The sequence below is a fragment of the Microcaecilia unicolor genome, chromosome 7, assembly GCF_901765095.1.
Source record: "Microcaecilia unicolor chromosome 7, aMicUni1.1, whole genome shotgun sequence".
NCBI classification, from domain to species: domain Eukaryota; kingdom Metazoa; phylum Chordata; class Amphibia; order Gymnophiona; family Siphonopidae; genus Microcaecilia; species Microcaecilia unicolor.
In genome coordinates this window covers 236,196,683-236,224,404 of record NC_044037.1, presented here as the reverse complement: position 1 = coordinate 236,224,404, position 27,722 = coordinate 236,196,683, and the positions used below count along the sequence as shown (strand labels likewise).

The 27,722-nt window shown below is 41.7% G+C and overlaps 1 protein-coding gene across 1 annotated transcript in view; it reads right to left on the bottom strand.

Annotated features, from left to right (window-relative positions):
• Positions 1 to 27,722, bottom strand: part of LOC115474187 (sodium channel protein type 2 subunit alpha-like) — a 335,664-nt gene that overhangs the window by 35,373 nt on the left and 272,569 nt on the right. The window contains 3 exon segments of the mRNA XM_030209540.1: positions 4,791 to 4,844; positions 6,429 to 6,710; positions 23,962 to 24,084. Coding sequence (XP_030065400.1) covers positions 4,791 to 4,844; positions 6,429 to 6,710; positions 23,962 to 24,084 — 459 coding nt within the window.

Sequence of the window (27,722 nt, the reverse complement as noted above, 5' to 3'; positions counted from 1 at the left end):
CTAACATCTGGCATCATTGTCTCTCAGTGTTGATGAAGATGAGGACAAATCCTTCATCTTTCTTTGGAGGGGACAGGATGATGACCAGTCAAAATAGCCTCTACTAACACTCAAAATTGAGGGTGAACAAGACACTCTCAATATCAATACATCCCCAGTATTCAATGCAGCTCCGGGAGCCATAGTGACTGAGGCTTCCAATGCAAATGTCGATGGACCAGTCTTCTATTTGCAATAATTTGTTTGCACTGCTTCTTCTCTTTGACATCTGTGAACTCGGAATACAATGAGAGGGATCATGATCGGGGGCAGTGGCGTAGCCAGAAGGCAATTTTTGGGTGGGCGAACAGGTTGGATGGGTGGGCACAAGGGTTGCCAACTTTCTTAAAGAGAAAAACCTACCACCTGATGCACCGGTGCCCTGCCTCACCCCAAGCTCCACCCCTACTCTGCTCCCAATAACGTCAATGAGGGTAGCAGTGTAGGCCATACTGAAGCTAGAGGGAAGTCCAAAAGACTGCACTCTTCAATCCCCATTGAGCCATGGTCCCCCAACACATATATGCTTCTCCTGTATCAGGGCTTGTCAATTCTTTTGTGGCGACAACCCCATAATAGTGGCCAAATAAAATTATGTGACCCCCCTGGAGGTGCAGAACAATTATGTACCTATAGAAAGCCCACTCAAGTTGTGACCCCCAAATGTGGGTTTTGTGACCCCATTTGGTATCCCAACCCACAGTTTGAGAAGCTCTGTCTTATAGAGTATTGAAGCCAAATATATTCTGCATCCACAGAACCCCCTGGCCCTTCCCCAACAGTGGATGCAGAGCAGGGCTAGGACACTTCCCCATAAAATTCACCAAATACATATTTGTCTCTTGTATAATCTCAATAACAGACGTATAAAGTAATTCAAGCTACTCAGAACCTAGATCAAATCTATCATTCCAGCACTAGCTCCCAAAACAAGGATTCTACGTAAGATATTTTAGGGCCCTAAATATTACTGTGATGCCCTAAAATATCAATACATCTATTAGGAAAACTGAACAAGCCAAATTACCACAGAATGCTACATAGAAAATTCATACTAAAAGAATACCCTGGTCAAACACACAGAACACAAATGCCAAATACAGAATATACTGTGCAAAAAAGAAAGATGACACATGCCAGGGATGGTGTTAGAGGAGTGCAGCTAAGGCAACTGCCCTTGGCCTCCTGGCCAGAGAGAGCCTCAAGCCTGCCAGAACTTGAAGAAGGTGCAGCCTGATAATGTGCTTTGGGGTCCCTCCTAGATTTCTGCCCTGGGCCTCAGCCATATCTAACACCACATCTGGCAGGATGTACATTTCAAATCTGACATATTCTAATCACAAAATAGAAAATAAAATTATTTTTTCTACCTTTTGTTGTTTGGTCATTTTTTTTCCAAATAATGTTCATCCCAGGCTCTGGTTTATGCTTCTCTTAACTCCCTCGCTAGGGTCTTCTGTCCATTTGACATTTCTTCTCTCTTCAAGCTCACCATCCATCTTTGTGCCCCTATCTTTCCCCATCCAGCTTCTCTCCCCTCCCTCTTTCCCCCCACCCGCCCGCATTTGGCTTGCCTGCCCTCCCTCCTTTTCTCACTTGTTCTGTGTGTTTAGTATTTGACTCCCTGTTCTTTCATCCCTTGGCTTCAGTACCTCTTTCCTTTCCCTTCCCTTTTCCCCTCCCCCAGGTTCAGCACCTCTCTTCCTTCCAGCCAGTCAGCCGCCGCCTCCCAAGAGTACTACACCACCTCTCTCCCTTCCCCCCAGCCCCCCAAAGGGTCCAACACCTTTCTCCCTTCCCTCCAGCCCCCCCCCCCCACAGGTCCAGCACCCCTCTCCCTTCTCTCCAGCTTACTCCCATGGGTCCAGCACTTCTCTCCCTTCCCTCCAGCCCCTCCCCCAACAGTTCCAGCATCTCTTTTCCTTAAGCCCCTCCCCCCACAGCTCCAGCCCCTGTCTTCCTACACCCCCCCCCCCATATGTCCAGCACCCACCCAGCCAGCCAGCCCCTCCTATAGGGCAGCACTTCTCTCCCTTCCCTCCAGACCCCCTCCCTGCCCGGAAGGTCATCTCTGTCTTTTTCCTCCATGCTTCTGTTGCTCCTTTCCCTATACTCCCACCTCGTCCCATGTGTCTGGCACTTCAGTTTTCTTTTCCTCCCTGCTTCTGCCGGTGTGCGCTACCAGCAGCGATTCACAGACAAGGGGCCGCCTCCAGGGTTCCCTCTAACGCGTGCGTCCTGCCCTAACAGGAAGTTGCACTGGAGAGGGTGGGATGCGGAACAGCAAACCCTGAAGCCGGTCTCGCTAACAGCACCGTGGCAGAAAGACAAAAAAAGAATTGAAGGACTTGCCGGACGGGAGTGGGAGCGGAGGGAAGGGAGCGAGTCAGCTAGGGATGTGGTATTGGTTGTTGGGGCCGTCAAGTGCACCATTCCTGGGTGGGCCTTGGGCAAAAGCCCACCCGTGGCTAAGCCCCTGATTGGGGCTCCAAGCACTGCAGGCACCAGGAGTATCTGTTATGGGTATGGTCCTGCTGCACCTGGAACACATCTTAAAGCCACTGGGATATTTTTCTGGCACGTCTGGAAAAACAGCTGCAGCAAAATCAAATGACTCAGTGATGAAAGCTATGACCAGGTGCCCAAGGTCTACTAAGGGCAGAATCCAGCCGATGAAAAAAGAAAGGAAATTTAAGAAAAATACAAAAAAACTCAACTACAGGGGCTAATGGAAAAAATACATCACACAACTGTGACAGGACTTACTCACTGAAAAACATGAAATATGGCAGAAAAATGCCTCAAAATGATCACAGGATGCGAGTTGAGGGGAGCACCAGAAAGTGCAACTGTTAAGCTCCGCAGAAAAAAGGTTACCTGCTAGGCCCTGCATGACAGTGACAGGTGGGAAGGTGCACGCATGTGTAGTAGAACTATTTGAAAAGTTTTAATGAAGCTGGATAGCTGTTCCTGCATGGAGCTCCATCGGAAAACGCCATCCACATGTGAAGATATCAATATGTTGCTTGTCCTCAGAGAAATTAATTTTGCCACATTAAATGTTCATCTTTAAAACTGTTTCCTTGTATAAAACGATGCTTTACCTATGAAAATGGGCTTTTCTACTGCTCTATGAGGCTAAAACTATGCATGCACTGCCATATTACACATACTTTTATCCACTCTACAGGGAACATTCCCAAAGGCAGGTTTGGATAGAATTTAGATCAACACTCATATTTTAGAATATTCAAAATTGTGCACACATTCTAACTCCAAAATAGTGTTTGCACAAGTGAGGAGGTAAAAAGTATGTGGGTAAGTTTCCTGGGGTAATATTGAAAAGAATGCATTCATCTACTTTCACTTTGAAAATCCTGCAAAGTCTGGGCAGTGAAAAGTACACGCATAGTTTTCACTTATTTGGAAGATGATAAAACGATCCTCTTAGGGTCTATTTATTAATGTGCTTTATTTACCTTAATTTACTGCAGGAGTCATTAATCTGTGGTATTTCAACACTGCAGGGTACTGACTCCCATAGTACATGAAGGACACAACTCAGGAGTATCAGGCCGCAAAGCCATGGCTTGATGCTCCAGGAAGGCTCCCTAAAGAGCCTTAGCAGACACTGCTAGGGTGCCCTACTGCTGTCCTGGGATGTCAAGGGGACCAGTCTACTAAAAATGCTGGCTTCTCCTATGTCCCAATGGCTTGAATTTGGACATTTTACACTTGGATGATTTTTTTTCAAAAATGGCCGAAAAACAAAGACGTCCAAATCAAAAAACGTTCATACATAGTAACATACATAGTAGATGACGGCAGAAAAAGACCTGCACGGTCCATCCAGTCTGCCCAACAAGATAAACTCATATGTGTATACCTTACCTTGATTTGTACCTGGCTTTTTCAGGGCACAGACTGTATAAGTCTGCCCAGCACTATTCCCTGCCTCCCCACCACCAATCCCACCTCCCACCACTGCCTCTGGCACAGACCGTATAAGTCTGCCCAGCACTATTCCCCGCCTCCCCACCACCAGTCCCGCCTCCCACCACTGGCTCTGGCACAGACCGTATAAGTCTGCCCACCACTATCCTCGCCTCCCCACCACCAATCCTTCTTCCCCCCACCGGCTCCGCCACCCAATTTCGGCTACGCTCCTGAAGATCCATTCCTTCTGAACAGGATTCCTTTATGTATATCCCACACATGTTTGAATTCCGTTACTGTTTTCATCTCCACCACCTCCCGCGGGAGGGCATTCCAAGCATCCACCACTCTCTCTGTGAAAAAATACTTCCTGACATCTTTTTTGAGTCTGCCCCCCTTCAATCTCATTTCATGTCCTCTCGTTCTACCGCCTTCCCATCTCTGGAAAAGATTTGTTTGCGGATTAATACCTTTCAAATATTTGAACGTCTGTATCATATCACCCCTATTCCTCCTTTCCTCCAGGGTATACATGTTCAGGTCAGCAAATCACAGGACGTCCGTAGTATTTTCGAACACAAAAGACAGACGTCCATATTTTTCAAAAATGACCTTCTTTCCTGTTTAGAATTTGGACGTCTTTGTAAAATGTCCAAATTCTGATTTACACATTTCTTTCGAAAATGCCCCTCAATGTGGACTATCCCAATATTTATTTTTCATTCATTGTTTATGAAGTGATTTTTGTTTGTCATTGTTCTAAGTCACATGCTACAGAAGACCACACTCAAGTAACTTTAAGTAATTGTACAAACCTTTCTTGAATCAACCGCTGCATACATAATGTCCATCCATCCTTTAAATGTGGCCTGTGAACAAAATATCTGCTTAATTTCTATGTAAAAATATAAAATTATACACCATGACTAGATCAAATATAAACATGTTATCAAGAATGTAAGGCTGTTCATTTTCATAGAAAAGTGCTTGTCCGTGATATTTCCAAACAATGCACACTAGCTCCACAGTGATCAATAAATAGAATTAAATATATTACATAAATATGGTGAAGTACTAGAAAGGACATTTTTGGATTCTGTTTTAAGAGATAAGCACTACTAATGTAAAAGAAAAGATTTTAGCACTTTGTCTAATACAGCTACCATATAGTTATAAGCAATGAAAAACATTGTGTTTTTTAACCTTCATTTTAAACCTCACCTTAATTTTAAACTCCAGTATGAGTTTATTGCTCATTATGTATATCTACAGTATATCAACATAATCTAGAGCAACTGGGGTAAAACACAAAGTTCATTATGTACTGGCAAATTTGTTATTTCATCCTGATTTTTATAGGCTGTTCTAAAGATGTTTCTGATCATGATGCAATACACTCTACCTGATGGGCCCTACCTGGATCACGGAGAAGATTGAGGCTGACGGATCAGCCCTGATATTATGCTCCAATGTATACCTGGTTAAGTAGGGTCAGATCTGCCTAATATTTATAAGGGAAATCCCTAAGGAATACAAGTCACAGATTCTGGGAAGATATTGATCTAACAAAGGGTGCAAAACCTACTGTAAATCCTGGTCACTTAGCCAACCAAGAAATAACAATGGGCAGGATTCAAGATCACAGTCAACATTTGTACTCTTGTTGTCCATTCCCACTCAAAGTCATGACAGAAACACAGAGTCCCATTTTACAGAGAACATAGACATCAGAACTGAGATGTCCAGTTTGGGACATGCTCAAATACTAGTTCAAGAGGCAAAAACCACCCCTAAATGCAAGTGTGGACATTTACAACTACTGTTGAGCAGGTGCAAATATTCACATGTAAAGTTTGCTAGTACATATGTAGATTATCGTATTTTACAATCTATGTATGTACTTATGAATGCCAACCATGCTCCCCCCAGTCACTCTCCTGGCAACACCCACAATAAAATTACACACGTTTATGCAACTTCATATACATCTGGTGCTATTTTATGGGCCAATTACATGCCTATATTGCCATATATGTGTCAAAATGACTTCATATAAATATCAACACTGTTCAGTTCAACAGTGTAACATTTGGAATTCTTGGTTTCAAACTCCTTTTTTATTTCAGAGTGCCAATAAAAGCTGATTCCAATTGAACTGAAACCCCAGGGAGTTAAGAGAAAACTTTCAGACAAGGCAGCTGCTGTGCTGTAGAAACGAGTAATAGTAGTAACAAAAACTGAAGTCCAAATTCTTAAGGTGCCTCATTCAGAAGACCGAATAAAGAATTTTGTTCTATATTTTCCTTAAGATCTCTTTTGTTTTCATATTTGACATCACACAGTCTGCCATAGGACCACAGTTTAGTGAAGGCAACATTGGAAACCATCCTGTAGCTTTTCTTGAAATGCAATTTCAGTTAAGCATTAAAATACTTATAAAAATGGTCACTTACTACTTGAAGCAGAGCAAGATATCCAAATCCCACATTATCAAAGTTTACTTTCACGTTTTTCCATCGGGCGCTCTCATTGCGGTGGATTAATTCAAAACACTGGGTTTCATTGTTAATTTCATTATAGTCAAACATTTCACCAGTGGTAGTGTTAACGCAGTGGTAGTACTTGCCAGAAAAGAGATTTACGCCCATTATACTGAAAATTAGCCAGAATATAAGACAAACCAGAAGCACATTCATGATGGATGGAATTGCTCCTATAAGGGCATTCACAACCACCTAGTTTAAAAATTAAAGAAAAGAATACAATTACAAATACAGATATAGCACATTCTTTACATAATATTTATCCTATATTTGTAAAAACAATGATGAAAACTGCAACCTAATGGAAAATCTTTCAAGACCTGATTCACTAAGTTTTTTTCCCCCATAGACACAGAATGGAAGAACAGCCTAAGAGGGTAATTCTATAACTGAGCACCATGTGTTAGGTGGTCAGGTGGCTCGCCCTGAGCGACAATTTTATAACAGTAGCTGTGCACACAGATGCCATTATAAAATACAGGCATAAACCCGCATTTGTGCACACAAAGGGCCCCTTTTACAAAGGTGCACTAGTATTTTTAGCACATGGAAAGAGCATGGGTTGGACGTTGGCGTGTGTCCCATTTATGCAGGTAACTTACAGACTACTGGTAATACATGTGGCAGATAGAACTTAGACATCCCATTTACATTGTCATTGACTTGGTGTAAGTGAGCACACCTAACTTTGGGGGTCTTTTACAAAGGTGCTAAAAATTTGCATGTGCTGTGTACATGCCCATAGGAATATTATGGGCATCTACATGGTTAGTGCATGCTAAAAACGCTAGCGCACCTTTATTAAAGACCCCCAAAGTTAGCTGTGCTCACTTACACCACGTCAATGACAATGTAACTGGGACATCTACTGTATGCAGTGGCGTAGCAAGGGCGGGGCAGTGGGGGCGGTCCGCCGTGGGTGCATGCTGCTGGAGGGTGCAGAGAGCAGCCGCGTGCCTGTCGGCTCCGCTGGTTCCCTGCTCCCTCTGCCCCGGAACAGGTTACTTCCTGTTCTGGGGCAGAGGGAGCAGGGAGCCAGTGAAGCCGACAGGCATGTGGCTGCTCTCTGCACCCTCCAGCAGCCAAGAATGTGCCGGGGGGGGGGGGGGGGGGCTTGATGCGCCAGGGAGGGGGTGTGATTGCGTCGGGGGGGGGGGTGTGTTGTGCTGCACCCTGGGGGGGACAGATGCAGCTGTACCTCGGGGGGGGGGGGGGGTGCGCACCGGCGAGCCGCCCCGGGTGGCAGCCGACCTAGGATCGCCACTGCATCTATGTGCTATCTTGCACAAGTATTAACAGTAGGCTGTAAGTTACCTGCATAAATGGGACACACGCCAATGTCCAACCCATGCTCTGTCCATGTGTATGCCCCCATAAATTTATCTGCTAATGCACTTACATGCTACTTTATATAGCATGTAGTATACATATGTGCATATTGCCAATTATCTCACTACTTATGTGCACATGTGCATGTGACTACACAAGCACATTTACAGAATCGCCCTTTTAGTGGATCAAGTCAGAGAGAAACTGCTAAAGCAATGTGTGTAGCTGATGAAATAACAAAATAAAGCGACTAAACGATGAAAAGGAGAAAACCAAAAAGTAAAAAACAGGAAAGAAAATCTGATACTGCTAAAAAGAAAGCAGAAATTGTAGATTCTAAAAACAAGATACATGTTAAAAGTAAACATGAATTATAACCATTTGGTTACAGCCCTCAAAGAACGAGTATGGTATCATCTTGGACAAAACTCGATTCTATGCAGGTTGTGATATCAAGGTATCGAAACCTACAAAGAACACAAACAACTGAAGAACTAACATTCTTTATAAAGATAATAGGAAAAGGATAATGAGTAATGTTTATTATATGAAATATTTTCAATCACAAGAATTAATGTACACAGACATATTTTCATGAATCGGTGATCATTTTAACATAGCACAGCAACACAGTTTTGCACTATGGACTCTATTCAACAAGGATTTTCCTTAACTTTGCACCTAATGTTGAAAATCCTTAGCAAATGTGTTTAGTTGGTTCATCACATTGTTCATTTCAAACTTCAGTCTTTTGTTATGGGAGGATTTATCTCTATATATTATGGCATTAATCTAAATGATTGCTAAAGCTGTCAAAATCATAGATTATGCCTTTAAATAGGAGGGTGATGGTAAATGATCAGAACTCACAGGGTATAGACTCAATAGTTGCCTAACATTGATTTTATTACTTTCAGTTCCTAGGGTCAATTTTGCAGTAACTTTGATCAGTAAGGAAATATTCTTCGTTAGATTTGGTCAGCAAAAGATGTGAGAGTGAATTAAAGACCTTATCCTCTGGGCCATGTTTTTAAAGAAAGATTCTAAGGATTGTTCTAACTTTTCTTCTCATGGTGAACTCAGTTTCCAAATCATTGAAGAAATAGCTCTTCCAATGCTATGTCCAGAGCCTTGAACCTTACGGAAAGAATGCTGTATTCTAAACATGTCCTGAAATAATATCTAGACAGGATAAAGTACAAGTTAATACACATACTCTCTTAACTGACTTACAGAATCATTAACTGACTACACCCCACCCCCCCCACTCCAGTGGTGATTGATGTTAATTCTGGCCAATCTAATTCTAATGTTTCTATCAGCTAGCAGACTTGCTACCAAGAATTGAGCAGTCCTAGGTCAATCAACTTAGAAAGGTCATCAAGACTCATGGATTGGTCACCTGCCTAATTCAAAGTATAAAGGGATATATGGCTCAGATAAAGATTAGCATGAATGGAAGGCAACTCTTGATCCATGCTAATCTTTATCCTATCCATGCTAATCTTTATCCTACATGAAAAATTCATGCAACCTATTCTGTTCTTCTAATGTAGTATATATTATTCACTTCAGAAAATCTGAAGAAAACTGCTACATTGGTGAAAATGGCCAGATGTTAAAGACAAGGAACAACTCATATTGACATACATTCACACACCACACAGCAGATCAAGGTGACACAGTTGAAAACTCCAGGGGAGGAACGTTTTTTGGAATCATACCACTGTATCAATGATCAGGACGCTCAAATGAAGCTTTTAAATAACTCAGACACATATGGCTTTTACTGCTAAAATAATCAGTCACTTTGGAACTGACATGAAAGGATTTAACAAAGATCTGATCTTTCTAATGCATAATGTGTCATAAAATGATATTACCTCTTATTGATCACCCATCAACATTCCATATTCCCTCCACCCCATTCCCTTTCAGATTATTATTATGAAGCTTTTTATCAGGGCCCAGAGATTCCCAAAATGCCATGGCCACAGAAAGGTTTACAAGATCTGTCCCCTTCTGTGGACTTTTTCTGATACTCAAAGAATTCCTGTGGAAACCAAAGTCCAGAGCGTTAGAACTAATGGTAGCTGCTGCATTTTTCCATACTCTACATGATCCTGACTGCTCCTATACATAGCAGGGGCACTGTGCATCTAGGCATGTCCTCCCTCATTGCTGACATTTCGTCTTTGAACCATATATTTCAAAGTGGACATGCTGGGCTAGAAGCACTAAGGAAGGCTCTGACTGGAAGATCAGTGCCTCTACTATGCCCAGAAGCAGCTGGGATTGTGTCTCCTCCTGCAGCTAATGATAGGCACCTCCTGTTGCCAAAAGATTGGGAGGTACAGGAAGTTAAGAACAGCCATACAGGGTCAGACCAAATGGTTCACCTAGCCCAGTATCCTGCTTCCAACAATGGCCAATCCAGGTAACAAGTACCTGGCAGAAACCAAAATAGTAGCAACATCCCATGTTAGCAATTCCAGGGCAAACAGTGGCTTCCCCCATGTCTAACTTAATAGCAGACTATGGACTTTTCCTCCAGGAACTTGTCCAAAACATTTTAAAACCCAGATATGGTAACCACTGCTACCACATCCTCCAGCAATGAGTTGCAGAGCTCAACTATTTGTTGAGTGAAAAAAATATTTCCTCCTATTTGTTTTAGGAGTATTTCCATATAATTTCATTGAGGTTGAGGGGATTCAAGGGAAGATTGAGTAATGAGGAGTTTTGGGAAGGTGACAAATGGAGAACAAGCGATAGATGTGATGCAGGAGGGAAGGGGAGAGTGCATGAGAGAAGGTATTGAGGTACTGATAATGGGAGAGGGGTATGACTGACTGTCCTTTTGTCTGCTGATTTCAGAGTCCCTTCTCTGATTCTTTTCTGCTCCCGAAACAACTAGAACCCTTCAAGGTAGGACCGGGAAAAGCCCACTGAGGCTCCAGGGACTGTGCTGTGTGGGAGGGGAGCGGCAGTGCAGTGGTGGTAGGGAGCCCAGATTACCCTCACAGCCCAGGGTCCCAGATCACTCTCAGTCCGCCCCTGGAGTACGTGTTGGTACCTTAACATTGGTGTCCAAATGCCAGCTTAGGCTCTATTCTATAATGGAATCTGGATGCCCAGAATAGAATATTATCTTAGCACACAGATTTTCAGTGCCTAAATTTTAGCAGCCTTAATAGAATTGCTCCTCCCCTCCTCCATAGTGTGACATATATGCAATAATAGGGAAAATCAGGAGGGGGGAAACTTTTTCATATCACTTGTATCAGTGTCTGGAACTTCTGATGTGTATGAGTATGTATTGATTGGAATACCACTTCCCCTATGTGTCACGACTGTCCTGGCTATCTGTGTTCATTGTTTCAGTGATGTACTTAATTATTTCCTAATGTTAATTACAAATTGATGTGTTAACCTGAAAGGTTTTGAAGTTGTTAGTAATGGTTGAGTAATGGCAATATTCTGCTAGAAGGGCAGAGGGGAAAGCCACTGTCAGTGGGCAAGGAGTATTTTACATTAATTTTAACAGGAATGTGTAATGTGAAATCATACTGAGCCAAATTTGCATTAGAAAAGGTCAAGGTTTTTTTAATGCCTAAAATTTTAACTACAAGACTGAACAAACTCTGCTTCATTAATTTTATTAGTTATAATTAGAGATAGGAATAGAACGTTAACTTGAATTGCGTTCTTGAAACGAAAAGCCTAATTGTTTCCAACACTGAAAAGATCTCAAAGGCTGCTTTGGAAGAACCTCTCAGAATTGTAAACCATCCTGACCTGTACACCAGATAAGCAGTATATCAAGCTCTAATAAACGATAAACTTCTCAGCCTAGAGTATATCTGCATCAACAAAGCTGGAAAATAGAGGATTATATGTTGGCACAAAAAGGTTCAATTAAAGCTGCAAGGTGTTCTTCAAACCTCTAGTTGTTGCTGTATGAACAGTTTCAGTGCAATCTAGATTGCCTTGCAGATTCTTCTGTGATAAGAAGGGGGGAGGGGGAGCTTGTAAAAGATGTACTTCAATGAAGCCTGGAATTTATTTCATATAGTTAATTAATTGATTGGTAAGTCATCTCATTTTGGGGTTAGTGTAGAGACATATTCAATTGAACTTGATGATTATTTAGAGTTAAACATTGATAAAATTCAATATGAATTTTTAACATTGATAAACGGTGGTCTTCAGTAAATTCTTTTGAAGAGTATAGTGAAAATGGAATACCTGTAAATGAAATTTAAGATGCATTCACTCCTATCACTCTAGAATAAATCGGAGAAAATTGTCAGAAAACAGAAAGGAACTACAATATTTGACAGGAAAGAGTAACAAGCATACAGAGGATTAGGTACATATGAGAGAAAAAGAAGGGAGATGGGGAACTGGAGGGGGGGGGGGGTGAGGATGTGAGAACTGAGGGAGGGGACCAGAGTGGGATAGGGGAGGAGGAACAGCGCAGGGGACAAAGAAGAGATGCAGCATCTGATCCTAAAGCTGCTATGTGCCAGGTGAACTAAAGGCCTGGTAAAGAACCAGGCCTTTAGAACTGCTTTAAAGGTCTTAAATGAGGTCTCTGCGTGAATGGGTACAGGAAATGCATTCCAATGGGAGGGGGCTGCGAAGAAGAAGGTGCAATGTCTAGTGGATTCTAATTGTGCTAACTTAGGACCAGGTAAAACCAGGCAGTGGTCATTTGGAGAATGGGAAGACGGACCAGACAGTATGGGATGGTGAAGGGGGACAGATAGTCAGGAAGTACAAGCTTATAGGCCTTAAAAGGAAGCATTCTTGGGGGGAGTTTAAAATAGGAGAGGCTATTACCAACATATTTTCCATTTTCAAAATGTATGTGTTTAACTTGCCTACACTGTTGAGGGGGTGTAAATCTAAAGAGACCCACCAACTGTTCACATCACCCAGAACTGATAATGTTCACTCCATGACAAAGCAACAATTCACATAGCTGCCAAATTACCCAATTCCAAGAGGGAGACGTTTCTGGCCAGTTCTGGTTTTAAACTTACATCCCAAAGCAGTTTGGGAACTGCTGTCCTCTGATCTGTTCATAGAAATGAGGCCCCATATTGCAACAGGATAAGGTTGTCAGAAATCCAGGACTTGACTGAAATCTCCCTCCTGGAATTTGGAGGCTCTGAATTCAGACTGAGGTCCCCAGACTCCACAGCCCTCTGGCATGTCTCCCATTGAGGTGGGTAGAGCAGGAACTAGGAGATAGATTGAGAATGCCAAAACTGCACACAATAATTAGATGCAATCACATCATAAATCTATACAGAAGTATTATGTTCTCAGGTGTATTCTCCATTTCTTTCTGAATAATCGCTAACAATCTGTTTGCTTTTTGATTGCTGCTACACACTGAGCTGAGGATTTCAATGTAGTATCCACAGTGACTTCAAGATCAATTTCCTGGGTGGCATATACATATAGTTAGGATTGCTTTCCTTATGTCCATCTCTTTGAACTTGTTTTCATGTTTCACACATTCATTATATGCATATTAGAAGTTTTCAACACGTGCAAAGTGATTGTGTAGATGTTAATTAGTAGGTTTAAGTGCATACAATCGATTTTGAGGTCTTTTTTACCAGGCCACAGTTAAAAGGCCTGGCACTGTTGTCAGCGTGAAGGTTTTCTGCGAGCTGCAACCACTTTTAGCTTGGCAGTAAAATGGCTACCTTGTCATATTTTTTTTTGTAATGGCCACGTGCTAATTTCTCCATTAGCACGTGGCCATTAGCATAGGAGCCCTTACCACCACCTATTTAGGAGGCAGTAGGATCTCCCATGCTAATCGGGTAGCACATAGTAATGTACCTGTGCTACCCGATTAGTGCAGGCACGCCTACTCTCACCCATGGGCATGCCTCCCGTGCTAGAAAAAATATATATTTCCAGTGCGAGATTAATGTGCGCTATCCATAAAACTACCATGGGATGCCTCAGCGGTATTGCTCTTTCAGCACACAGCAGGCCCACATTAGGCCTACGGCGCCTTAGTGAAAAGGCCCCTTTGTGCACATTAAAATTTTAAGGTGCCTAAGCAAACCAAATGCAAGCTAACAAATGCATATCCCTCCACTTTCCTATCTTTTATCCAGTTACCCATTCAGGACTAGATTCTATATATCATGCCTAAAAAAAATCGGCGATGAAATGAAATACGCCTAGGTGTATTCTATAAAGTACACCTAAGTTTAGGCGTACTTTGTAGAATATGCCTAAATTTCCATGCAGTTTATAGAATACACCACGCACCCATCTGCATAACTAAATTTAGTTACGGGAAGTTATGCCAAGTAAAACTTGGTGTAAATGCCGATGCCTAAATTACGTGCAGACAGGTTGTATTCTATGATCACGTGCATAGATTTTAGAAATGCCCATGACCTGCCCATTCCACGACCATGGCCATGCCCCCTTTTCAACTATGTGACTTTGAATTTATGCACATCATGTTATAGAGTATGCTTAGACAGTTCTGCACGTAAATTCTAATTAATGACAATTAGTGTCAATGATTAAGTGGCAATTATCAGCACTGATTGCCTTGTTCACTAATTAGGTTGCATGAGCAAATCCAGAATACAACTTGAGTTGTGCTATATAGAATCTCGGGGTCAATGTGAGACAGTGTTTCCTATCCTATGAATTTTTAATTTCCTGAAGATTCTCTCAAATAAGGGACTTTATTGAATGCCTTCTGAAAATGCAGATATATTATATTAACCAGTTCACCTTTATCCATATGTTTATTCACAACTTCATATACTATCTCTCTTTTCCATGTTCATCATGCAACATTCACAGTTAACTGAAATGTTTGTTTTTGAGATGATATATCTAGATACAGCAAGAAAACCATTAGCTAGCCAAAATGTAAAGATTGTGAGATATGAAAGGAGAATTAGAGTCCACCATGGAGAAATGGGAAGCAAATCATGTCCCTCTCACCAATTTAGAGAGAGCTCACCCTTTGTAATGGTTTAAACATGTAATAATACATATTTTTTTATGCTTTGAAAATTTAGTTCAGTGTAAAGTACTGAAAAATAGTTCAAAAAGGCTATAAAATTAGTTAAACTGTGCTCTAATGGAAATCATTTGCAGTTTTTCTTTAAACTTTCACAAGTATGCTGATAACTTGGACTGGAAGTTTGAAATATAGGGTATACTTAAAGCAGTCAGCCAGAAATGTGCCTAAAGCATGCAAAGTTGAAAGTGCAACTTTAACAATATATTTTTTAAGTTGTTCTCTGTCTGCCATTAATTTCTGCAGTACTGAGACCAAGCACCATGTACCATGCTTTTCTATGCCTTTTCACACAAAGACATGCATTAAGATTAACGTTAATGTTTTAATAATTAAAAATCAAAGATTTACATGTTGCATGTTTTCCCATACAATTTCACCCCTGATGCAAATATAAACCAGCAAGAGTAAAACAAATAACCATAATGTCAATGTGGAATTCAAATCCAATTAATGTCAAGGTTGTTGTTTTTTTTTTCAACTAGTTTTATTCTCTAGAAAACACAATCTACTATGTAATCAGTAAATTAAGAAATGACTTTGAGTATACCTCAAAGTTCCTTATTGCTTTGCCTGACTTTAAACAAAAATGTTTATTCACAAAAAAATGTGATACAATGTGTATCATACCTTACTGTAGAATTCTCTTACTTCAGACACATACAGTATGCAGCAGTAATGCTTAAATCTAAAGCAGATTTTGCCAAAACATGAAACATAAAAATAAAATTTATAAGTTTTAGGAGGCAATAGTCATTATCTGAGACTGACATACAAGTTATTAAACATTCATGTGTAATGTGCACAATTCCTACAAAAATGTAATTATCCTTGGAAGAAAAGTACTATTTGTAGTAGATGCTACATGAAAATGCTCTTTGTGGTCTATAATAAATTAGGAGTATTCTACATTTGGATTTGTACGTTGAAAATAGTGGGATAATTGTACTCTAGGGTATATCAAACTCTATACTGTCAGTTTAAGGGGGGGGGGGGGGGAGGATATCAACATGGGTTACTTTTAAGATATGTTATTTTACCACGAGCTCATGCTATTTTAGCACAGGTCCCATTTTATGCAATGAGACCAAGTTACTAATAACGGATTAATAGTAAAATAACACATCTTAACAGTAGCCCACATTGATAATTTGTCTCCACAGTGACAGAGGACAGTGGCGTAGCACGGGGAGAGTGGGGGATGATGGATTGCCCCAGGTGCCCTCTTGGCAGGGGAACAGCAGATGCCAACCCCCCCCCCCAAAAAAAAAAACTGAGATGCTTGGTTGGCAGAGGTCCCCAATCCCCGTCAGCAGACGCTCTCCTGCCTATGTTGTGCTGGGTTTTTGTACAACCAAGCATGCACAAGGGAGGTTCACCCCCCCCCCCCCACACACATGCAAAGTTCTTGCAAAGGCACGGCGGGGGGGGGGGGGGCTGGTTTCCCTCTTGTATGCTCATTTGTACAAAAAAAACAGCACTGTGTGTGTGTGTGTGTTGGGGGGGTGGATGACTCAGTGTGTGGGCAGGAGGGCTTGGGCTTCTGCTGGCAGGGTTTGTGGACCCCGCCAGTTCAGGTTTGTGGTGTGCCCGGGGGGGGGGGGGGGGGAGCAGAGGAAAACAGTAACATAGTAAGGGGGCGGGAGTGCCATCCTCCCTTACTACGCCACTGACTGGTGGCACCTTATAAGGATAAAAGGTTTCAGGAGGCTTAAGGGTCCCAAGAAAAAAGAGCCCACATTGTCAGATGCAATTGAATGGACTTTTATGCTCAAATAATCTGTTAATCTATAATGTGCTACCAGTCTCCGTCATATTCACTACTACAGACTAACATGGCCTCCCATCATGATGTTGTATCACTATCAGTTCTGTCATTGTTATGAAGCAAAGGATAAAGGAGAACAGCTCAGTGAATAAACTAATATGCAGCAAACAGGGATCTAAAATCAAAATCTGTGCATTTTATATTGTATCATATGGATGGTCCTTTGCATATTTTATCTGAGTTTGAACGATTTGAGTTAATGGGACAGTGACAAAGCTGAATCTTTTGCATTTGACAAATGCAAAACGGTAGAGCAAAGTCGAAAAAATATTAATATACATAAGTGGTGTTTCTTGAAACAGAGTTTTAAAGACCAGGCAGTTTTATGTTTGAATGCATTTTAATACAGTAATTACATCACCTAAAAAAATCTAAGATGGGTAAGTTTTCATTTCTGGTTTGTGCCCACAACCCCATGAAATTGGCTTGACTCAATCAGGGTCCTCAAGCCACACAGAATATTTCCACAAATTTATCCCATATTCAAAAAGAAAATCAACAGGGGACCTTTTACTAAGTTGCGCTAACAGATTTAGTGTGTGCTAAATGATAAGATGTGCATAGGAATAAAATGGGCGTCTTATCACTTAGTGCACGCTAATCATTGGCACGTATTAAATCCATTAGCACACCATAGTAAAAGGACCCCAACAGTGTCGTCAAGTTTGCCATGCTATGCATTCAAAACAGAGCTGATGGAGTGGCAGGCAAAATGGTGATTGCAACCTTGCAAATGTCACTCTTCATGCTCCTAATCTCCACCTCTAGTGTACCAAGGGCAAGGCAATCCACCATGGGTGCAGGCAGCAAGAGGGTGTACAGAGCTGTTGGCTCTGCCGGTTCCCTGCCCCCGCTGACATTATTTCCTCTTCCGGGGAATGGGACCGGCGGAGCTGACAGCCGCGTGACTGCTCCATGCACTCTCAGGTGGTGAAGATGATGCGCTTTGGAGGATGATGAGCTTTGGAGGAGGGGAAGGTGGGTATTGTGCCTGGGGGGGGGGGGGGGGGGGGGGGGGGGTGACAGCCAACCTAGGTATGCCATAAGTCTCCACCCACCTTAACACTGCATCTTAGACTTCCCCTCCTTTCTAACTGTAGCTACCCTTCCCCGTCTCTAAGTCCCATTTTCTTTTCCCTGTTCTAACCTGCTTAGACCTACCTATGACCCCTCTAAGTCCCCAGTCTCTTCTTTCCTACCTGCCTCCCTTCCCCCTCCTCAATGCCCCAAACCCTTCCCCCAACCAACTGCCTGGCCGATGCCCATGAGTCTAACCTCCCTATGTGGCAAAGTCAGTTCATTTATTATTGATCTCAATCCCTTCCACACATATCTTACTATTTAATTTACATTTTTTTCATATTTCTCTTGGTGGTCCTGCTGGAAATGCCGCACACTGTGGGTGGAACTACCACTAGTACCCACGTTGAGACGGTGGTAGCTCCAGATTGGTGGGCTTATCGCCGCTTTGAAAAAGGGCTCCCAATTAACAGAATCCAATTCAACCTCATTCTGAGTTAAAGGTTTATCAACTAAAATATTCTCAAGGTGAGAAAACATACTGGTTATTCCCATAGGGAATCGTAAGATAGAAAGAAGCACAGCCAAAACCTTAGGCTTTAGCTGTAGAGAGGCTTTTCTTCTCAACTGAGCAGGTCTGGCTACATTTGGGAAGGTCATAGTACCCTGTCCAGAAGAGGGTAATTGTTTCTTAGTAAAATAAAGGGTCCTTTTACTAAAGTTTAGCACGTGCGAAATCTATGCATCGTATTTTATACTTATGGGCCATGTGGCACTTAATGATCCTTTTACTAAAGTGCGCTGAACAATGGCCTGTGGTAGTGTAGACGCATGTTTTGGGCGCACACAGAATTATTTTTTAGAGCACCTACAAAAAAATGCCCTTTTTTGCCAACAACGGACGTGCGGCAAAATGAAAATTGCCACGCGTTCATTTTGGGTCTGAGACCTTACCGCAAGCCATTGACCTAGCAGTAAGGTCTCTGGGTGGTAATGATCTATGCGCATCAAATGCCACTTGACGCGCATAGCTGCTGTGCGTGCCAGAAAATAAAAAATATTTTTCAGACACACGTAGCGGATGCACGCCAAAACTGAAATTACCGTAAGGGCAACACGGTAACCGGGCAGTAACTCCAATTTGGCAAGCATTGCGTGTGCGTAGGCACCTACGCAGCTTAGTAAAAGGGCCCCTTAGTGCACCCTAATGTCTGTTAGCACATGCTACACTTTAGTAAAAGGACCCCTAAGTTTTCACTCTACCCAACTTTTGCTCTTCTGTCTGAAATGTCACTAATCAACTCATAATGAACCTAAAACAGTGATACTTATAGGATTTACAAGGCCTACCTCATGCAGAAAATATAAATGAATTTCATGGCATGGATATGCCATAGAAAAGTGTGTTTCTGCCCCCCCCCCAAAAAAAAAAACCCCCACAACATGATGGCCATTGAGTCTCCTCCCCTATCTTCCCAGGTCTACAATACCTTTTGAGCCTCCATACTCCCTCTTAATTCAAGACCACCCCTAAGACCCTTGTAGCCCACACCTTATGAATACCAACATTGATCTCCAGGATCCCATATTGTCCCAATTTTCAAATGCTGTATAGAAAACTTTCTAAGACAACATTTCGAAAGCATATCCAGAGGCTTTTTCACTTCTTTGAGTTATTCCTCTGGAGTTACTGGATTCCAGTTCATTGTATGTTTAAATTATATTTTATAGCTTAGGTTGAAAATTTCTTTGGGACTATTTGTGATTAAAGCAGTATATCAAGGTGAATAAAATGACAAGGACACCAAGAGGCATATTTTCAAAGCACTTTGGGAGGCTAAGTTCCATAGGTTTCTATGGAACTTTGGGAGGCTAAGTGCTTTGAAAATAAGCCTCCAAGGGATCAGAACGAGAGGAATCACTGGTGCTAAGGCACCCCCCCCCGCCCCCAAATTTTTCTACCTTTCCTCCCCTGTGAGGTGTTGATTTCCATCCCACCCCCTTCATGGTGTCCAGCATTTCTCTCCATCCCCCCTCCCAGCGTATGGTTTCTTTCCCCCTCCTCCGAGAGGTGTTGATTTCCTTACCTCCCTTCCCCAGAGTGGCAATGCTACAATCTGCATAACAGAATGTACTAGCCAGCGCAGGACCTCAAGCATCTGTGCATGCTTAAGGCCTGCCAGCTTTCTCTCCCTCAAAAACAGGAAGTTTGGAGGGGGCAGCAGCCAGCAGATGCTTAAAGCCCTATACTGGCTGGTTTTGAAGCCTGTTTTATTATTATTTAGACTGCAGTATTACCGCCCCTTGGTTGGGAGTGGGGTACGAAAATCAATACCTTTATCTGGGAGAGGGGAGAAAGAATAAAGATGCTGGAGAACATGGAGGAGGAGGAAGGAAAGAAATTCTAGATACTATGCGCGGGGGGGGGGGGGGGGGGCAATTAGGCTCTAACACACCAGCTCTATGGCTAGTGTAATTGCTCATACCTAATTTTTAAGCAAATATACACCTAGTAAGGCTAGCATTCTGCAAGAGAAAGTATGCACCTACATTCCTTTATAGAATAGGCCCCTACCAGGTGTCTTGTTCTAGAAGTGCCTTTTTAGAGCATCATTTCAGTTTTCTGAATATTCAGATTTTTAAATTCATCTTTCAATGAGGTAATGTTTGTTGAGCTTCTTGCTGTTCATTATCTTTATTCAGTGAGCTGTTCATCAACTATTGCTTAGTGACATCCATCTCTGTTTGAGCTCTTTTTTCTGGCAGTGGAAGAAACACATTTTAAGGAAAAAATAATCACACGGTAACTGCTTAAGGGGTGCTTTACTGAAGGTAAGCACACATTTGCTAAAGGACCCATTTTATTCCTATGAGCCCTGCTGCAGATAACTTTAAAGGACCCCCCCCCCCCCACATGGTTTTCATGTTATTTTAGAATGCAAACTTTCTATTTCTGAAGAGGTAACCAGAGCACTGGAGGGGTTGTCAGCAGATTGGTGGTCTTCTGATGTGGCAATGATGCCTCCCTTCATATTTTATTACTATGGTGGTGGGGATGCAATTACAGGACTATCTCAGTATCAAAAATTGGATATTAGACACTCATGCTTTTGCCCCAGTTTTAGCACTGAGACAGTGCTTTTGAGATGTTTATTCTTCATTTTATATACCATCTTTACAAAAGCAAGGTCAAAGCAGTTAACTAGAAATTTTGCAACATTATACTGATAAGAAAGGAAACAACCATACATAGAGATTAGTCTTATAGGCAAATACATACAAGAGATTAAACTAAAATCCAATCGCTGTACTCTGGATCACCGCATGGTCAGTGGGACAAATTGTCAGTGGGCAATTTAAATACTAAGGGAGTTTTTTTTACTAAAGCATAGCTCAAGTATGGTTCTTGGTTCGGAATAAGGTATCTTTTAAAGATATCACCAAAACACGGAAGATAGGGTATCCCGATAGTGAGGTTGCAAAAGAGACCATAGTAGATCAGGTGTCCTTAAATAAAAATCAGACAAAAGATTGCAAATTAATACTATCAAGTATTGAGCATGATGTAAATAGGAACAACAAACATGGTTTGAAATGTCTATATGAGAATGACAGAAGCCTAAGAAATAAGATGGAAGAGTTAGAATATATTGCACTAAATGAAACATTAGATATAATAGGCATCTCTGAGACCTGGTGGAAGGAGGATAACCAGTGGGACACTGTCATACCAGGGTACACAGTATATCATAGTGATAGGGTGGATCGAATTGATGGAGGGGTAGCATTGTATGTTAAGGAGGGCCTTGAATAAAACAGACTGAAAATTTTGCAGGAAACAAATCACATCTTGGAATTCCTATGGATTGAAATTCCATGTGTAAAGGGGTAAAGGATAGTGATAGGAGTGTACTGCCGTCCGCCTGGCCAGGATGAACAGACAGATGTAGAAATGTTATCAAAAATTAGGGAGGCTAATAAACTGAGCAACACGATAATAATGGGTGATTTCAATTACCCTGATATTGACTGGGTAAATGTAACACCAGGGCATGCTAGGGAGGTAAATTTCCTTGACAAAATCAAGGACTGCTTTATATGGCAGCTGGTATAGGAACTGACAACAGAAGGAAAAATTGTAGACCTAGTCCTTAGTAAAGCCCATGATCTGGTGCGTGCACTAATGGTGATGGGGCCGCTTGATAATAGTGATCATAATATGATCAGATTTGATATTAGCATTGGAGTAAGTATAAACAGGAAATCCAATACATTAGCGTTAAAAGGAGACTATGATAAAATGAGAACGGTGAATAAAAACCTTAAAGGAGTTGCTGTGAGGGTCAAAAATTTACATCAGGCATGGATGCTTTTGAAAAATACCATCCTGGAAGTCCAGGCCAAATATATTCCATGTATTAAAAAAGGAGGGAGAAAGATCAAAACGACAGCCGGAATGGCTAAAAAGTGAAGTGAAGGAAGCTATTAGAGCTAAAAGAAAATCCTTCAGAAAATGGAAAAAGGAACCGACTGAAAATAATAAGAAACAGCATAAGGAATGTCAAGTCAACTGCAAAGCGTTTATAAGGAAGGCAAAGAGGGACTTTGAAAAAAGAAGATTGTGTTGGAGTTTTCCTGCAGGGAAACCCGTATTATTGAAACAAGATGGATGTCCATCTTTCGTTTCGATAATACGGTCGGGGATGCCCAAATCTCAACATTTAGGTCAACCTTAGAGATGGTCAACCTAAATGTTGAGATGGTCGACCTTAAGAGATGTTCATCCCTGGTTTTCAGCCATAATGGAAACTGAGGACACCCATCTCAAAAACAACCAAATCCAAGGCATTTGGTCATGGAAGGAGCCAGAATCCGTAGTGCACTGGTCCCCATCACATGCCAGGACACCAACCGGGCACCCTAGGGGGCACTGCAGTGGACTTCACAAATTGCTCCCAGGTGCATAGCTCCCTTGCCTTGGGTGCTGAGCCCCCAAAACCCACTCCCTACAACTGTACACCACTACCATAACCCTAAGGGGTGAAGGGGGCACCTACATGTAGGTACAGTGGGTTTCTTGTGGAATTTGGAGAGCTCAAATTTACCACCACAAGTGTAACAGGTAGGGGGGGGGATAGGCCTGGGTCCGCCTGCCTGAAGTGCACTGCACCCACTAAAACTGCTCCAGGGACCTGCATACTGCTGTCAGGGAATTGGGTATGACATTTGAGGCTGGCAAAAAATTTAAATACATTTTTTATGGTGGGAAGGGGTTGGTGACCACTGGGGGAGTAAGGGGAGGTCATTCCCGATTCCCTCCAGTGGTCATCTGGTCAGTTCGGGCACCGTTTTTGAAGCTTGGTCACAAGAAAAAAGGGACCAAGTAAAGTCGGCCAAGTGCTCGTCAGGGACTCCCTTCTTGGTAAAAGGGGCCCTAAATGCAATAACCGGTTAACAAACCTTAGTAATTAGTAATTTTAAAGTTACTAATTACTAAAGAGACCTTTTACTAAAGCTTAGCATGCGCTAACTTCTAAGAAGCCTGTAGATATAAAATAGGCATGTAGCCTGCACTAAGTTTTAGTAAAAGGACCTCTAAGTCTGTAGGTTGGTATTCATGATTATTATTTCAGAAAACTGGCATCTTAATGTAATTATTATTTGAGATGAATTTATTTACACAAAAACTATTTAGTAGTATTTCATGTAAGTTGTATGTCAGTCAGCAGATAAAACAGTTCTAAACACAAAAAATATTTTGAATTAAATACAAGTATCTGAAATTTTAACTAGAAGTTATTTTAAGATTTCTATTGCATTAAGCAGGATTTTCTAGATTTACATTTAGTCATACATGTATTTTAGTAACACACATCAGAAGTCAATTATATAGAAATAGTTCATATTTATTTCACTACTACTAAAATTGACAATACAATCATGCACTGAAAACATTAAAGAATTTTATGCTTGCTAAGAACTATAACAACCTAAAATGAGCAAAGCTGATGTGTGATAGCGTATGGTTTTAGGTGAAGTGCTGAAGCATTCTACTTCATATGTTAGTGATAGACAATAGGTAAGAGGATAATACAGCATCTCTGCATGGATTTTTCATTCCTTATGTTTGTTTTTACATGCATGATATATTTCTATGCATGCAGTTTCAGGCTTTCATTTTGTCTTACCCTCATCCCTTCAAATCGTGACAGGGCTCTTAGGGGTCTCAATGCTCTTAGTGTCCTAAGGGACTTAATGGCACCTAGTTCTGAGTAGCCCAGGGCATTAGCTATTAAGCTAATCAAAGAGACCTACAGAAACAAAAACATGATAACTTTCATTGGTTTTTCAGAGTTTTCAGTACATACATTCTGATGCATTACACACCATAGGATTTTCAAAAACAAAATCAAGATGGATTCCTTCTTTCCTGGAACACTTACTGGGACCTAGAAGAGAACTCTTACAGAAGTTAAAATAGAGAAAATAGATACCTGGTGGCACAAGAAACTATAAGTGCCTTACCCTTCACATGTATCACTGGAGACTCAGTTCAATTTGAAGAACTAAGCCACAAAAAAATAAAAGGAACCTACAAAAAAGAATATAGGTGAATGTGAACTATTGGCCAATCTGGGTATTGGTTTTATGCCTTCAAATCCCGATAATAGCCACAGAACCATTGTGCTTTCAAGGTCTATAGAGAAAAAATAGTAACTAATTATTAGTGCCTTAAGAATACAAAAAAAAAAGGGATATGGTCAAAACATGTTTAATGAATTGAATTTTTAGTAATGAATATGAAAAACTACATGGGTACTATAAGGAATATTAGTCTGTTGTCAACAAAACAAGGTGTTCAAGAGTTTTACAATGGATGGTATCTCCTAGTCTAAATTTGTAGAGCAAACCCAAGAGCATTTTTAGCTGTATTCCAAATTCATACCAATGGCTCATTCAGACACGTCTTAATCAAAGGCATAGCTATGTGGGATGCATAAGGAGCAGTTGCTCCCCCAGATTTTGAATGAAATGGTGCCTATGCAGATCGGCCTTCCAGCCTTCTACCTACCAGCGCCTATTTTTACCAAAGGTCTGATTCCCCCCGACATCAAAACCTGGCTATGCTTCTGTTTTGAATGTCAGTGGGATCTCCCTCTCTAACCCTGAACAAATCCTGACTAGTGTAAGATAGTCACAACTAAACCCTGCATCATCCAAGGAAAGCAACCTCTACAGTGAGGTGCAGGAGATCCCTTTAAAACAAATACAGCCACCGACAAAGTACCTCTTTCCCACCAAACTACCTATCAACCGAACCTGAAGCCTCTGAGTCATCTCTGTCATGGATGTTATAGTAGATGTGGTGGTATCAGAAGGAGATAGAGATTACTGGGTTTCTCCTTCTGATACCACTGCTACAGCCAGAATACTATGAGCTGAGGATGGAGAGGTGCTGGAAGAGATCTGTACGTGGAGGGGGAAGGGGTGAGGAGGAAGATCCAGTCAGAAGTCCCTTGTGGCAAGGGCTGAGAAAGAAGAGGCTGGCAGAAGTACTCTTACATGCTGGAGGTTGCAGCCCTTGTTACAGTCTATGTAGTGTAACAATAACCAGATAAAAGAAAGGAAAACACTATTTAGCACCTCACCTTTTTTATTTGAATAAAATATAAAAGTTAGTAACAGATTAACATAAATTAGAATGTGTTAAATTCTTTAACATCAGATGATCTTATAATAAATAGCATATACATTTCTAGTTAGAGGTGTGAGATTCAAATATAAAAATATTTGAATTATAAGGTTGTTACACTTTTATCCAGCATTGTATAGGGACTGTCTGCCCCAGTGGAAATGTAAGATAATTATTTATTTATTTAGTTGTTACATTTGTATCCCACATTTTCCCGCATATAGTAGGCTCTGATTCACTTAAGGCTTTTCATCCATCCTGTAACTATGATAAAAGACCTTTAGTCATGCCCAAAGTGTTTTGTTGCCCTTTAAAACAATAATAAGTCTCACCCACCTACTCTTGTGCCCCTGCCCTCCCTCCCCTGAAAACTGTGTGTTGGATGCTTTAAGCTTCGTCGTATATTTATTTGTGTAAAACGTTTAATACACATTCAACTAAAAAATAAAATAAAACTATAAGGTTTGATGACTGTTGTAGTTTTTTAATTAAGTTTAGTTTTCTACACATAACTAGTTCAACTCCCACTCCCACTGAAGCTACCTTTACAAATCATTGGTAGTCCAGGGGGGTCTGCAGGGGTCCAGGGAGGGCATCCTTATGTCTGGAGAGGGGGGATTGGCAGGATCAATGCCCAATTGCTCCTGACTTGTGCTGCACCACCTTTAAAATGGCACAACTACTGCCAGGGGTCATATTTCCATATAAGGAAAAATGTCCTTATATGAAAATATGACCCTTAGCGGTAGTCACGTGAGACTACTGCTAGGGGTGCCATTTTGAAAGTGGCACAGTACAAAGCAGAAGCCACAGGGCATCACTCCTGCTGAAGACCCCCTCGCCCCAGACCCCCAGGATGACTCCCCCTAGACACCAATGATTTGTGAAGGTAGCCCCTGTGTGGGAAAGGGGGATGAAGTCAGGGGGGGGGGGTGCAGGAAAGTCTGTGAGGGACCCTTTCCTTGTGGAACAGAGAGCATCAGACTGCGGCTTTGTGGCCCAACGCTCCTAGATAATAAAATAATCCCAGCTAAAAGCTTTGGCTGCGCAGCTACCACAGGAAAATGTATGCTAGGGTCCCAGGCAGCGTAGAAGTGTTGGTTGAGAGGAGTGGGTGTCGGTAGACACCACCACCACCCTTCTCCTGCATCAGTCCCCCCTGGTGATCTAGCGATCCCTCCCTCTTGACGACTAGACCTAACCCCCTACCCCCCCCCCCCCCACACACACAATTAAAAGATTTCCCAGGTAGTCTAGTGGCCCACTCCTTCCTGACTCAACCCCCTTTTCTCAAATAGAAAAAAAATTAAATCCCTTATATGGAAGGCAGGTACCGTCTAGTGCATCCCTAGAATGCACTGCAAAGGGCAAGGTCCCGGAATTCTTCAAGATGAGGCATAAGCGACTGGACATGGCTCCTGCCTTTCCTGTTAGGTACAGCAGGTGAGCTTGGCTGAACTGGGTGAGGGGGAGGGGTGGAAGGGTGCCACTAGAGACCAGAGGAAAGGGGGTGGGTTGAATGAAGAGAGGTAATAGCCCAAAAACCATCCTTTTAAGTGAAAAACAAAAGTTGCAGAAGTTCAAACATGTAGTGTTTTCAGACTGCTTATGGATTCATGAAAAATCAAAACAGGGTGAAATAGAGGTTGACCAAATGACGAGCCAGCTCAGGAGATGTTGCTTGAAAATACTTTTATTCAAATCATCAGGACAAGGACCCAACGTGGGCTGAGTTTCGGCAGATGGAGCCGCCTGCCTCAGGGGTCACACCAGTATTTTCTGTGAGCTAGAGCAACTGGTTGTATGGCCGGTCCAAGGGTGCTGGTAGGAACAGTAGTATCAGCAAGATAAAAGATGCCTGTAAAACGCAGAATATCCAAGCACCCACCACTTATCGTGGTTCGTTATTTGATTAACCTCTACTTCACCCTGTTTTGGCTTTCTTTTCCATAGAGGTTCATTTCCTGTTTGCTATACTTTCGCATGAAAAATCAGCCATTTTGGATCTGCTACTTTAGTCACCTTTTCCCAAAGACAGTCACATATGTACCCATGTACGTATTCATTCCAAGTTTGATGCACAAGAATACCTTTTAAAATTGTTCTCCCTGTATATAATGTTCAATATGTTTAGGCATTATCTATAAAATCCGTTATTTACAAAAAGAAGTGACAATCTAGGAAACATTTCTTAAAATAATCAAGGTATGTGTAGAACTAACACATGCACTGACTTCTCAGCTTTTGTACATAATA